Genomic DNA, 12,486 nt, shown 5'->3' on the forward strand with positions numbered 1-12,486 from the left:
ACGTTAACTCATCAGTTTACTAATTTGCGTGGGCCTTAATAACTACGCCGTTCTGTTTAAAGACTTTCCGTGTAAACTGGCACTTAATCTATCTTTATATTAACTTTATATTGCTTCACTGTTTTAAGATATTTGACTGTGATTGCTACCAACCTAACATGCCTAACGAATGGAATGGTACAATTTTGCAACCGTGACCTCATTGTGACCTAAAACGAATCCTCCCCCCCTCTGAGCGAAGTGGTACCGCCCTCCCGGAAGTGACGGAGTTTCTACACGGCGTAGGCGTCTGGAAACCCCAGCGTCATGTGGGATTCCCCGACCACAAGACGTCGCGAACCTTTCTTAGCTCACTGCGCCTGTTTTAGACCTTGAGACACTTTTTCTTTCGGTACAGCGGGGGTGTGACGGTGGTTCCTTAAAGCCGGGCGCTCTGAGTTTCCCCTGACGTTTCCTTGTTGCAGTCGGATCGGTGAGTCGGACTCAAAATCGGGAACTGTGAGTCAGGTGTGTGAACTAGAAGAGTACAGGTGAACAACGGTAATAACATTGTCAGGTGAGACACTAAGGTGTTTTAAATTTGTCATGGGGACTTTTGTATTGTTTGTTTGACGCTAAACCGTTTCTAGTTTATACGAATGTATTTGTTGTCAGTTGTGTATCGTGCGGAGGGGGGGGGGGGGGTGCCTGTTACATGTGTCTTAGATATACTCCAGACATATTTCGATGTCACCACTTCTTCGCTTTCTTCTTTTGCTACTTACGTCTTAAGCTACTAGTCACTTCACTACTAGTCTTTGACGTTACCAGACTCCATAGTTGGCTGGAAAAATGGAAGGAATTGGCCTGATAGACAGAAAATATGCTAGTGGAGTTAGCCTTTCCTGGAAGTACAGTATCCTCCTTTGGCAATCTATTTGGCCGATTTTCCAGGGAACCTGTGGAGTCTGGTAGAGACTACGATGTCACAATCCTTAACTTGTGAATTTTCTTACCACGTTATAGATCATACTTGGTAGGTTTAGAGTGAATATGCAGTCAAATATTGTGGTCGATACAATTGCATTTTGTACGTATGTTTACAGTTTTAAATACTTAGTGGAATATTGCTTCCTATGCCTGCTGTCAATACGTTATCTTTCCTCGGGACGTTCTAGTCAACGTGGCTTCCCTTACCCTGTCTTAGACGGAAACTCCACTCAAGCTTGACCTAGATTTACAGTCTTTATCGTGCACTATTGAAGTTGGAGATCTTGAGTTTTACCCCGATCGTAAGGGGAGCCCCCGAAGTACCTCCCCCCCCCCATATCATTATGCAACCTGAGCCCTTCACGGCCAAAGACGTCCTTTGTCACGCGCAAGGTCACAGGTGAAAAGGGGGTTATATGTAACTTATCGCCTTCGCCAAGAAGGAATGTCTTCGGTGCCGTGCTTGTGTGTGTTTTAGTCTGTCTGTGTGTTCACGGCAAGCATAACTCGAGAAGCTGTGGACGTATCCTTATGATATTTGGGTCGGGAAAACGACGGTGAAATTCGATAATGGGCTTCCTAGTGGCTTCTTACAGTACTACAGTGAAGTTTCTGGTTTTGACATTTTTTTTTTAGATCTCATCATGTAGACATACTACACAGTAGTGTTGTAACGGTTGTCATATTGACATAATAGGGGACCTTCCGTTACACATGACAATGCAAAACCGGATGCCGAAAATCAAAACAACATTGACTGAGTGTCCCTCAGGGCAAATTCTTTCTCTAGTACGCATCGGACAAACTTAGAACCAGGCCCCTTCAGCTTCATTATTTTCTTTGTACAGTGTCGTAGCAAGGAGGTTATATTCTGAATATAACCTCCTTGGTCGTAGCATGTGTTCATGTTTACTTTATTGCCGTAACCTGTCTGTTTATGCCAAATAACCGGTGCACCACTAAGGACTAAGGTAACACACTAGGACTAAGGTGAATAAGACCACACTGTAAGGTTTGATCCACACACACCAGGACGGACCCCTGGTCTTTTGATAAGTGTGTTGGGTGCTCGAAGTATGGCTCTCCTCAAACACGGGACCTCCGGTATCACGTCCCTTACGATAGGACGTCCCTGATGCCACGTTAGATACTAGTACTAATTTTTACCAGGGTAGAGCGAGGATATAGGTGTTTTAAATTAAAGTTCCTCTCCCAAGGGCACAACATTTAGGCCTACTAGGTATTCGAACCAAGGGCACAACATTTAGGCCTACTAGGTATTCGAACCAAGGGCACAACATTTAGGCCTACTAGGTATTCGAACCAAGGGCACAACATTTAGGCCTACTAGGTATTCGAACCAAGGGCACAACATTTAGGCCTACTAGGTATTCGAACCAAGGGCACAACATTTAGGCCTACTAGGTATTCGAACCAAGGGCACAACATTTAGGCCTACTAGGTATTCGAACCAAGGGCACAACATTTAGGCCTACTAGGTATTCGAACAAAGAAACTAAAGCTCAGTATTAATAATAATAATATTAGCCTTTATTGTACATTCATGCCCTATCGGGCTAAGTACAGGCATATAGATACAAAGGGTAGTAATACAGTAGACATGGTTTCTAAAACATGGATTCTAAAACTAGTCTATTACATTTGTTCGGCTTCTTCTCGTTTCTTAGTAATGTTGAATATGTAGCTTGAGATGTGTTTGTATAATGTCGTTCGATCAAACCTCATAAGAAAAATGAATTTTTCAACACTAGACAAAGATTCAAAGTGAGGGAACTTTCCTATAATATAGCTAAAAAGACTACTTCTATCATTACTATATAAACTACAATCTAATAAAAAGTGGGCTTCATCTTCGACCTTGTTCATGTTACAAAACTGACAGATTCTTTGCTCAGTATTAATTTGTAAGTCAACAACCCTAACCACAGCACTTCACTTCACTCTATTTGTTTTTCCAATCGGGTCATTTCACCTGGTGTTGTGGCCTGTTTGTTCGTTTGACATCCAAACTGTTGTGGCGTCGACTATGACGTTTGTGATTAGATCAGTACACTGGCATTGTCACTGGAAGGAAGGATGAAAAATGTTTGCCTTGAACTAGAAAAATGTGAGTCATCTATGCGGCCCGAAGTCCTTTCATTCTCGAATTTTCCATATAAAATATTCCCAGGCACATAACGGGGGTTTCCCTGCCTCTGGAAACCCCCAAGAGGTTCTACAATATAGATCATCATGGTATGCAAAAGTGTTTATGTCCCGACCCGAGGTGTATATGGTGACTGAGTGTCTGTTGGTGGCCTATAACCACTGAATAAACCTTGTGACCATGAGTGAAGTCTATGAGTGAAGTGTTTGTATCAAAGAGTGGGCGTTTTAAAGTGCCGCTTTCACTTTTCCATTCGGTAAATTTAACTACTGAGGACCTGCTATAGTGATTCCTTTCATTGTGGCATGAACACTACCCAAGGCCAGGGGTAGAGGAGGAATTTCACCTCGATTTTTTGTAAGTAAATTTTTCATGAGCTGAATGTTATAGTCAATTTTGTATATTTAAGAATAGCTAGAAATATCCCATTCTATCATTTCCCTGGATGCATGTTTTGGCATTGTGGACATGTCTTGTGCAATGGAGTTGATAGCAACGTTACATCGTCTTGATTTAATGATATTCATGTCAATGATTATGGGGCTTACCTATCTAAATATAACGTTATATGGCCATGCTAAGTTATTGCACACGCAGGCCCAAGCAGGTCTGTGCGTGCAGCACTTATACAATATTTATACCAGGAGGACAACATGACTGTGAGTAAATGGGGAATTTCCCAACGTCAGAATATCCAAGTACAGTAGACCGTACTACAGTAAAAGGTAGTGAATGCTACCTGAAAAGTCTGACCGTTTCCAAAATTTTTCCACTTGCTTGATTAACTGTTGCTTTGTGTGTCTCATGTCTAACATTCAACGAAGTACTTGGTTAGTGGTCGGGTTTTCTTACCGCTCTCGAGAGCTCCCTCTGAACGACTGGGAACACCCACGGCACGCAGTCTCTACCAGATTCCCGCCTGGTCGAAATAGAAATAGGGGACTTTGGCCAAGTTAGAAATAAAAGTCTAGATCTAGTAGCAGTTAATTGGCCTAGGAGTGTTGGCCGTGCCTGGCGGAGTCGCAAACTGTACTTCTCGGCCGTCTTACTCCTCTGGCGTGTTTTCTGTCTTATTCGAGCAATTTCTACTATTTTCAAGCGACCCGTGGAGCCTGTTAGAGGCTACGGCGCACGGTCGCGCAGGTAGAAGCTCCAAACTCCGACCAGTGTTCACACCTAGTTGAAATAGGCTTTTCTGTGTCAACAGTGATTGGATTCAAAAGCTTGCAGCGTCCCGTTTTGTGGCAGAGGTGAGGTGAGGGAGTGGTAAGTGCTCCCGACCACTACCTCTGCTTGGATGATATTCCATGGGTACAAAGGGGAACAAAGGGTAAATTGAGTATAACCCAATCTGAGGGCACAGGGGTAGAACATGCCAACAAACAGGCAGACTCCACCTATGCCCTCAGCGGCCACCAGGAAGTAATCCCTGTACGTAGTAAACAAAGATCTGAACTTTGACCCGGCTAAAGTACTGTACAATGTCGCTAGAGAGCGCTGCTGTAAGGTCAGCCGCCGACCAGAAATGACTGAGTGATGTTGCAGATCGACGTGCATCTCTCTTTGTATGATTTGTTCTAGCCATTAATCTCCAAACATACGTTGGAAGGCAAAGTCGTAACTTTTTCCTAATGTAAGGCGGCCATTTTTACCAAGAACCGGCGACGGGAGCTGGAAAAGGCTACGACTTTTCATTTCATTATCTGCTTGGAGATTACGTCATTCATAGATCAAGTACAAGATGTATGAATGTGCGTCTTACGTTGGTTTATACCTACCTCCCTACAACTAGATCTGTCGTCACAAAGAGGCGCTAATTTCGGTGTTTCATTTTTGGCGACGCCGTTGGGGTGGAGCCGCTATAGTGCTGTGATTGAGTTGATATATTCTACAGATTTCGCGAAAATGCTGCCGCTACGGTCACTTGCTACGGCACTGAGTGAGTGATTCACTAGGGACTGTTATTGTAGGAACGGCCTTAATGCGTAGCTAGAAATAGTTCTTCTTCTTGTCCTGTCCGTGAATAGAAGGTGAAAATAAAAGTAAACGGAGAAAAAAAGAAAGCGAAAATGTTGACATGGTTTGTATCCTTCCCTTTTGTGCAGGAACCGCCAGACGAACAAAAGAGTAAATCAAAATGTCGCACAACAATAACCATGACCTCAACAAGAACGACCGGAAACGGCTCCGGAAGTTCCTACTCGAGCACCTAGAATGGAATGACGTCACAGGACTGTCGTGGATGGACAGATCACAGGGCATCTTCCGGATTGGCTGGCGCCATGCAGGACGGGACGGTTATGACCCGGAAGTGGATGGAATGATCTTCCGGGTGAGGATAAATCTTTCTTTTTCTTCTTTTTTTCTTCTTTCATCTACTTCGAAACAGGATATTTCAGGAAGAACAACGGACTTGAATAAATATCTTTCGTAAGACTTGGGACATAATTCACGAAATTGTAAAAGATTTAAAAGTCATTATTTTTTTCCCGTACCGTCACTCTATTTCATTACCATGATGCCGCAACAAGGCGGGTAGTTATCCTTAAACAACTGTTGAATTGGATCTGTAGCTGTGTAGGCTGTATAACCGCCCTTTGGCGTTCCAAGCCAGTTTCTGTATCTGAACCTGTATGGCTGGTATAACCGCCCTTCCTTATTCCAAACCAGTTTATGTATCTATACATCTGTATAGCAGGTTTAACCGCTAAAGGCACCAATTCGGCGCTCCCCGTCAGTTTCTGTATCGGTATCTGTGTAGCAGGCCATGTATAGCCACATTTCTGCATAACATTTCTGTGTCGCAGGCACGCGGCGCGGCAGCAGCTGGTTATACTGTAGCTTACAACGTGTCACACCTTACCTCTGCATATCTAATATTATATATGTAAGCGTCGTTAAAAGCTAGCTAATAAGGATGATTCTGGGGGAAATTAACTTCGAATTTTTGAACACCATATGACCTGGCCAGAATACTGGGTTGGCACGTGAAGGCATGACTATCTCTTGTTCTTTCTTCATTGTTTATCGTGGCTGAATCAGTTCTAAATGATTCGAACTTTATTTCTTTATAGCTCTGGGCGGAGCTGACAGGAAAACACAAACCTGGCCAAAGGGAGGACCCGACTGCCTGGAAAACGAGGCTACGAAACGCACTGCGAAGATTACCGGACTTTGCCGAGCAGTCCCAGCACAGCAGGCCCGACGATCCTCACGACCCCTTCCGTGTCTACAAGTTCGTCCCAACACCCAACCTACGTAAGTGCAGTGGTTTTGATACTTCCGTTTTGAGACAATGGTTAACTATCATTTATGTAACAGTGGGGTAAACTGAACTGAACAGTGGTCCAGGCCCTTTTGGCGTAGCGATTATCGGCGTTGGGTTGTGAGCGGCGGGCCCGGGTTTGCTTCCCGGGAGCCAGGAGACGTTTTTTTTTTGTACTCGCCTCTTGTTTCATTTGTAAAGGATTGGCAAGCTTCAAACTCAATTGGCAGAGGTTTCGACTTTCACATCTTCATCTTGCCAGAGTTTAGTTCACACTTGTGTGTATATTCAAGTCTGTAATAGTTGCATGTTGGCATTACTTCGTCTTTGGTCAAGTTTGAGGCCACAGATAAGCAGGGTGCACAACGGTGGGTAAAAGTAAGAAAAAATTTACCTAAACCAAAAGAAAAACCTCGATCTGAAACTCATGCGGAATATACGTAATAGTGTTCGAGCCAATTTAATGTCCATCCATTCCTCTTTCGTCTTCCTTTATTTCCTTCCCTTTCCTCGATATTTTATCTCTCTATTCTCCGATTTCCCCCATATTTGTCCCCTCTCCGCTCTCCCTTTTCGTGTCTACAGAAACCATGTGTTTTGCCCTCATTCTTCCTCAACGCCCACGGGCCTTTTGATTCACGTTAACGTTTCTCCGAATTCTTCATTTAACGTTTTTTTCCTGTTTCTCTTCCCATGTTCTGCTGTCAGACATCAATGCCTCACTTCACCTTACCCCACCTCTCCATTGACCAAAGATAGACAAAAGAAGAAAATTTTCCCATTTCCCCCCAGCGTTTCCCTGTAAAATCGGTGTTAATTTTGAAAACAATACTTTCTTATACTTAACTCCGAGAAGGCTATAGTGTATTAAAAGAAGACTAGCAGAGCTTTGACGGTCTAATTACTTCAAATAGTTTCAAAGACATTGAATGAATTAGGCACTCGCTAGGCTGGCCTAACTACTATTTCTTCAATCAGATATTCACAACTCCATGCTCCGTCCCTTTTGCAGCTCCTCAGCAACATTTGCAGGCGGGCGCTACCATTCCGGGTCTGGGGGAGGACTTCGGCATGAAGTGTGACGACATCGATGATGTGTTGAACGGTAAGGCTGACGTCATGCATATTAATTACTTACCAACTATAGCATTGGTATATTCTATACGTTTTTATCAAGGTAGTACGAAAAAGTCTTGTTAGTTCTTCCTAAACGATTTCTTCTGGGTGAGGTAAAAGAAAAAGCGCCCACGGTTACATGTACATGCAGAAGAGTCTGTGACGAGAATATTACATCCCGGAGAGAGATATGTCTACGGACTCCATGTATCAGCCACTGATATTTGTGAATTATTGTCAGTTAATATTTAGATTTAAAGCACAGACCATACTAAAGGAAATGGTATATCTCCTTCGGCATTAACTTCAAGATTATTAGATTGTATGTCTGGCAATTTACAACATAGTTTGTTTTATTAATCAAATTTTACTTGACTTTCAGAGATTGACCCGAACACGTGGCAGGCAGTGTCTCCTCTGCAGTTAGACATGTTACAGGACCAGGGTGGGATGCAGGTCCAGCAACAACCGCTGGTCGGCGCTGCTCCACCACAAGTCTTTCCCGCCTCTGGCCAACCGGCACAACAAGGACAGCTCGGCGTCGAGGACTTTCCCGGACTGACTGGTAACTGCGACGTTTGTTCTAGACGATATATAATATCGTATTTTCTCTGATTTTTTTTAAAGAATGTAGAAAGATTCTATCATGGCATAGGAAAGGACTGGTCTATTTTTGCGCACGTAACAAAAACTTATAATATATAAGGCCATGTAGATTTCATTACATGGATGACATCCACGCGCGCATCAATTTTCGGCCGTTTCTGAAAAAAAAAAAAACACGTTTTCAACCACTCTGTCAATCGTAAAAAGTAGATATAAAATGAGCACATATGCCGTAAGTTGAAATTGCCGAAACGAGTACTAACGTCATAGATTGACAAAGTAAATTGCAACGTCAAAGAAGATGTGAAAGAACAAAAATGAAAATCTAGTGTCCTGAGCACCTAGATATCATACCGAAGGCAACTATTTGGCTGCGTACTGGCTTAAGAATTCATACATTTACATGCACGGCCACGTTTTGCGAGACTTTGAAATACAAGATCTTGCAAGTTTCTGATAACTCGATAACTCCACCCACAGGCCACACGGATGTAGACATCACGGTACAGTACAGGGGGCGCTGCGTCGTGCCACCGCAGCGCGTCTCCAACCCCAGAGGTCTCCGCATCTTCTCCGGGTCTCCCTTCACGCAGCAGATCGGGCGGCAGGTCTGTTTGTCTTTCTCTCTGTTTGTTTGTTTGTTTGTTTGTTTTGCTTAAGCATTAAGCAGCCTTTATGCTCGCCAGTTTTTTTACAGTTCAAGCTGAGTAGGACCAGACTTTAAGGTCACGCCGGCATTGACCTCTACTCTTTTCGATAATGTGGTGGGCTTTTTAGCATGCCCAAGGTGTGGTTCATGAACCTCATACATAGGACCTCCGGCGTAACACCCCATCCTAGTCTGAACATGAGTTGAGTGAGAAAAATAGGCCTTTGTCAGAGATTGGAACCCAGAACCTTTACATTTTAAGAAAAATAACCCTATCCAAAAGATAATCTCATGTGCAATTGCTGGAGCCTGCTAGGGATTGGAGCTCAGAACCCATAGATTTTGAATCAACAGCCTTAACCAAAAATCTCTCTTACTGGGGCCTGACAGGGATTTGAACCCACAACCCTGGATCATAATTCAACAAGAGAGAAAGATTGGGTGACCTTCCAGAACACTAAAGAAACTTATAGAAACAGAAACAAATCTAGAGGGACAGCAACTTCTTCCTTATATGAAGGACAAACAGTTCTGGAGATCGTACTTTACTACTTGTTCCACATTGAAAGAGCATTACTGATGATGATGATGATGATGATGATAAGTGAAAAGCAAACTCTCACCAAAATACCCCTTCCCACCACCAGGTTATTGTCCAGGCGCAGCTTGCAGAGGGAATGTACGGTCCCAAGGACGTGGCCCAGTTCGTCCTGCCGGACGTTGACCGCGCGAGCATGGGTCAGAAGCAGTTTGACCTGACCAGACAGCTGTTGGAGTTGTTTGATGATGATGATATTAAGTCACAACCAAACTAACCAAGATACGCCTTTCCACCACCAGGTTATTGTGCAGGCACAGCTGGCAGAGGGAATGTACGGTCCCAAGGACGTGGCCCAGTTCGTCCTGCCGGACGTTGACCGCGCGAGCATGGGTCAGAAGCAGTTTGACCTGACCAGACAGCTGTTGGAGTTGTTTGATGATGATGATATTAAGTCACAACCAAACTAACCAAGATACGCCTTTCCACCACCAGGTTATTGTGCAGGCACAGCTGGCAGAGGGAATGTACGGTCCCAAGGACGTGGCCCAGTTCGTCCTGCCGGACGTTGACCGCGCGAGCATGGGTCAGAAGCAGTTTGACCTGACCCGGCAGCTTCTGGAGCACACGGAGCGCGGCGTGGTGCTGGAGTTCCATCAGAACGACATCTACGCCAGGAGACTCTGCAGGAGCAAGGTGTTCTGGGAGGATAGCAACCGGCCAACCGGCACACCCCTTAAGGTACTCAGAGTAAAATTTTGTGGCTAAGATATTCTGGATAACAAAATCATCATGTTCAACAAAACCCATTGACGTTAACATTAAGATACACATTTTTACCAGATTATTTCATTTACACCGCAAATACAATTCACGTTGTGGTCCGCTCCTTCTTTGGGTGGTACAAAAAATGCAACGTAAACAAATTAGCAGCTTTTGTATGAGTCCGCATTTTGATTGCAATGATGTCGCATTTTGTTCATTTCCTGATTGTTGTTATTCAATGCGATTTTGTAGATGCATAACACCATACAAGAAAAGGTCATGAAATTGACTTTTAATAATCTGACCTTTGAGTTGAGTGAGTACCCATTTTTATACCTAGGTGAAGTGAGGAAGGTCGTGTAAAGTGGCCTTCGGGCAGGTATCGAACCCGGACTTCTAGGTTCCGAGCCCAACACTTTGCCAGTTACGCCACACACACACACACACACGACGCCACTAAATCTGACTTCGTGCACCTTTAAAGCTGAACCGTGACCAGCCCACGAAGATCTTCGACTACCAGACGGCCTTCATCCCGGCCTTACAGCACTACGTCACACACGAGGGTGCCGCGCGGCCGAGCCCGGATCTGAGGCTATGCGTGGGGCAGGTGTGGGACCGGGACAGGCGCCCCTTCAAGGATAACCTCATCACCGTGACGATCACGCACCTGACGGCGGCGCGCCAGCTCGAGGTGGTCCGCCAGGTGAGAGGACAGCACTCGCTGAGTCTGAGCGGCGCCGGCGTCTCCTGTTCCAACGAGTACGACAAGCTGGTGAAGCAGGTGGAGTGCCTGGTGCAGAGCATGAACATAGATGCTTCACAAGATGCTGCGCCACCGTTCGCCAACATGATGTAAAAGATATACAGATGTATTGGTTTGCTATCGCATTTTCACACTCAGAGCCTCGCCGCGGCCTGTACAATATACCTTGAGGAGGCTCTGGTTAGGCCTACGTCACATTCCCAAACCGAGGCCTGACCGGGCAGCTTTCTGGAACAAAAAGTATGGCATAGAAGACGCCAAATTACAAAAGACGTATAGAGAATAGTCATGGGCATTATTTGTGTATATTTTGACCTATACATGTCTGTTTTACATTTCCACAAATAACCCGACCGTGCTTCGGTTTGGAAATGTAACGTTAGCCTAAACCGGGCGGAGGTTTCCACTTTTGTGGTCGCAACCTCTATATCCAGCCGTCAGCCAATCAGAGAATCGCCTGAATGTTTCATTTAGGCAACACTGTTCATTAATTGGTTGACAGCTGTTTAGAAGCCACACCCACAAAAGTGGAAACCTCAGCCCAGTTTAGCAGAGCCTACCAAAGACGTATTGTATAGACTCTGGGCTCTGTGTAGGAGAATGCGCTTTCGCAAACCTGTAAATAAGCCTAGACACATCAAATGTTTGAGTGTGACGTCATAACGTAATAATGCAAACAAACATCGCCATCTTGGCGGGTCCAACTAGTTCCAAGATGGCGACCGATCGTCGATGTATTCTGAAGGTCAAGATTTAGTGACTTGTTTCAAAGATTATGATTCCTGCCAAGGAAGGTGTCCACATCATTATCCACACATTGTTTAAAGATGTCTATGCACTGCCTGTTGCTAGATTAAGTACTTAATTTTGAGAAGGGTAAGAGTCATATTTTAAGGATTTAAAATCTCACAGAGTAACGTATTCAAGAGCTGAAAGTAAATCGTAAGTACATGTATTGTGTAATGTTCTCTGTTTGAAAATTACACTTATCCAAAAGAAGTTGTGTCTCTTCAAGCGTCTATTTGATTAAGGCGTCTGTTTAAATGGAAAAGTTTGTGTAGGTGCGATTGCAAATGACTGGATGGGGACTGGGAGGGAGTTGACATTCTGCTATGCGTAGGTTGCAGTTTACATGGCCCCTGCTGTGCGTCATATTAAAGTGGGTTTCAAAAAAGAACGAGCCTGCAAAGTTAGCTCATCTTTACATATTTTGTAGATTGTAGCCTAGAGCATAATAAATAGCCCATATTTCAATCAGTTTAATGAACTGAAAACTTTACCAAGTAATTTTCGGTACGGTTTTGAATAACAGGTATAGAAGTGACGGAAGAGCAAGCTGTATTGATAGAATGATAGAAAAGGGACGGGAAAAAGCTAAGCGAAAAACACAAAACACTTCCTGATCACAGATAACATCAATCAGCATTTTGAATAGCTAAAGGTTTCTATCAGAACATATGTAATATGTACCAGCACAAAGATATCAAAATTACACTCGATATACAGAACGTACAAGTAATATCTATTTGATGTTCTCTTTTTACCTTAGTTCATATACAAATGAGTACATTGAAACAAGGAAACAAACACAGAAAGAACAAAAATAGTAGTAAAACAAAGCTGATGGATATATAACAATGTTTTT

The 12,486-nt window shown here is 43.9% G+C and overlaps 1 protein-coding gene across 1 annotated transcript; it reads left to right on the forward strand.

Annotated features, from left to right (window-relative positions):
- Positions 1 to 252: 252 nt before the first annotated feature.
- On the forward strand, positions 253 to 11,840 carry LOC118418002 (interferon regulatory factor 8-like). Its single transcript, XM_035823793.1, has 8 exons — positions 253 to 556; positions 5,242 to 5,468; positions 6,211 to 6,394; positions 7,414 to 7,506; positions 7,900 to 8,082; positions 8,604 to 8,731; positions 9,806 to 10,051; positions 10,560 to 11,840. Exons 2-8 carry the CDS (start codon positions 5,274 to 5,276, stop codon positions 10,932 to 10,934), a joined length of 1,404 nt encoding a protein of 467 aa, XP_035679686.1. The 5' UTR covers positions 253 to 556; positions 5,242 to 5,273; the 3' UTR covers positions 10,935 to 11,840.
- Positions 11,841 to 12,486: the final 646 nt, after the last annotated feature.

Source organism: Branchiostoma floridae, chromosome 6 (genome assembly GCF_000003815.2).
Source record: "Branchiostoma floridae strain S238N-H82 chromosome 6, Bfl_VNyyK, whole genome shotgun sequence".
NCBI classification, from domain to species: Eukaryota; Metazoa; Chordata; class Leptocardii; order Amphioxiformes; family Branchiostomatidae; genus Branchiostoma; species Branchiostoma floridae.

Bases quoted from the DNA above. Each gene is read 5' to 3' on its own strand.
- LOC118418002 (XM_035823793.1), top strand. From the start codon at position 5,274: ATGTCGCACAACAATAACCATGACCTCAACAAGAACGACCGGAAACGG. The intron at 6,395-7,413 runs GTAAGTGCAGTG...TCCCTTTTGCAG, and splicing joins CGTCCCAACACCCAACCTAC to CTCCTCAGCAACATTTGCAG. The intron at 7,507-7,899 runs GTAAGGCTGACG...CTTGACTTTCAG, and splicing joins CATCGATGATGTGTTGAACG to AGATTGACCCGAACACGTGG.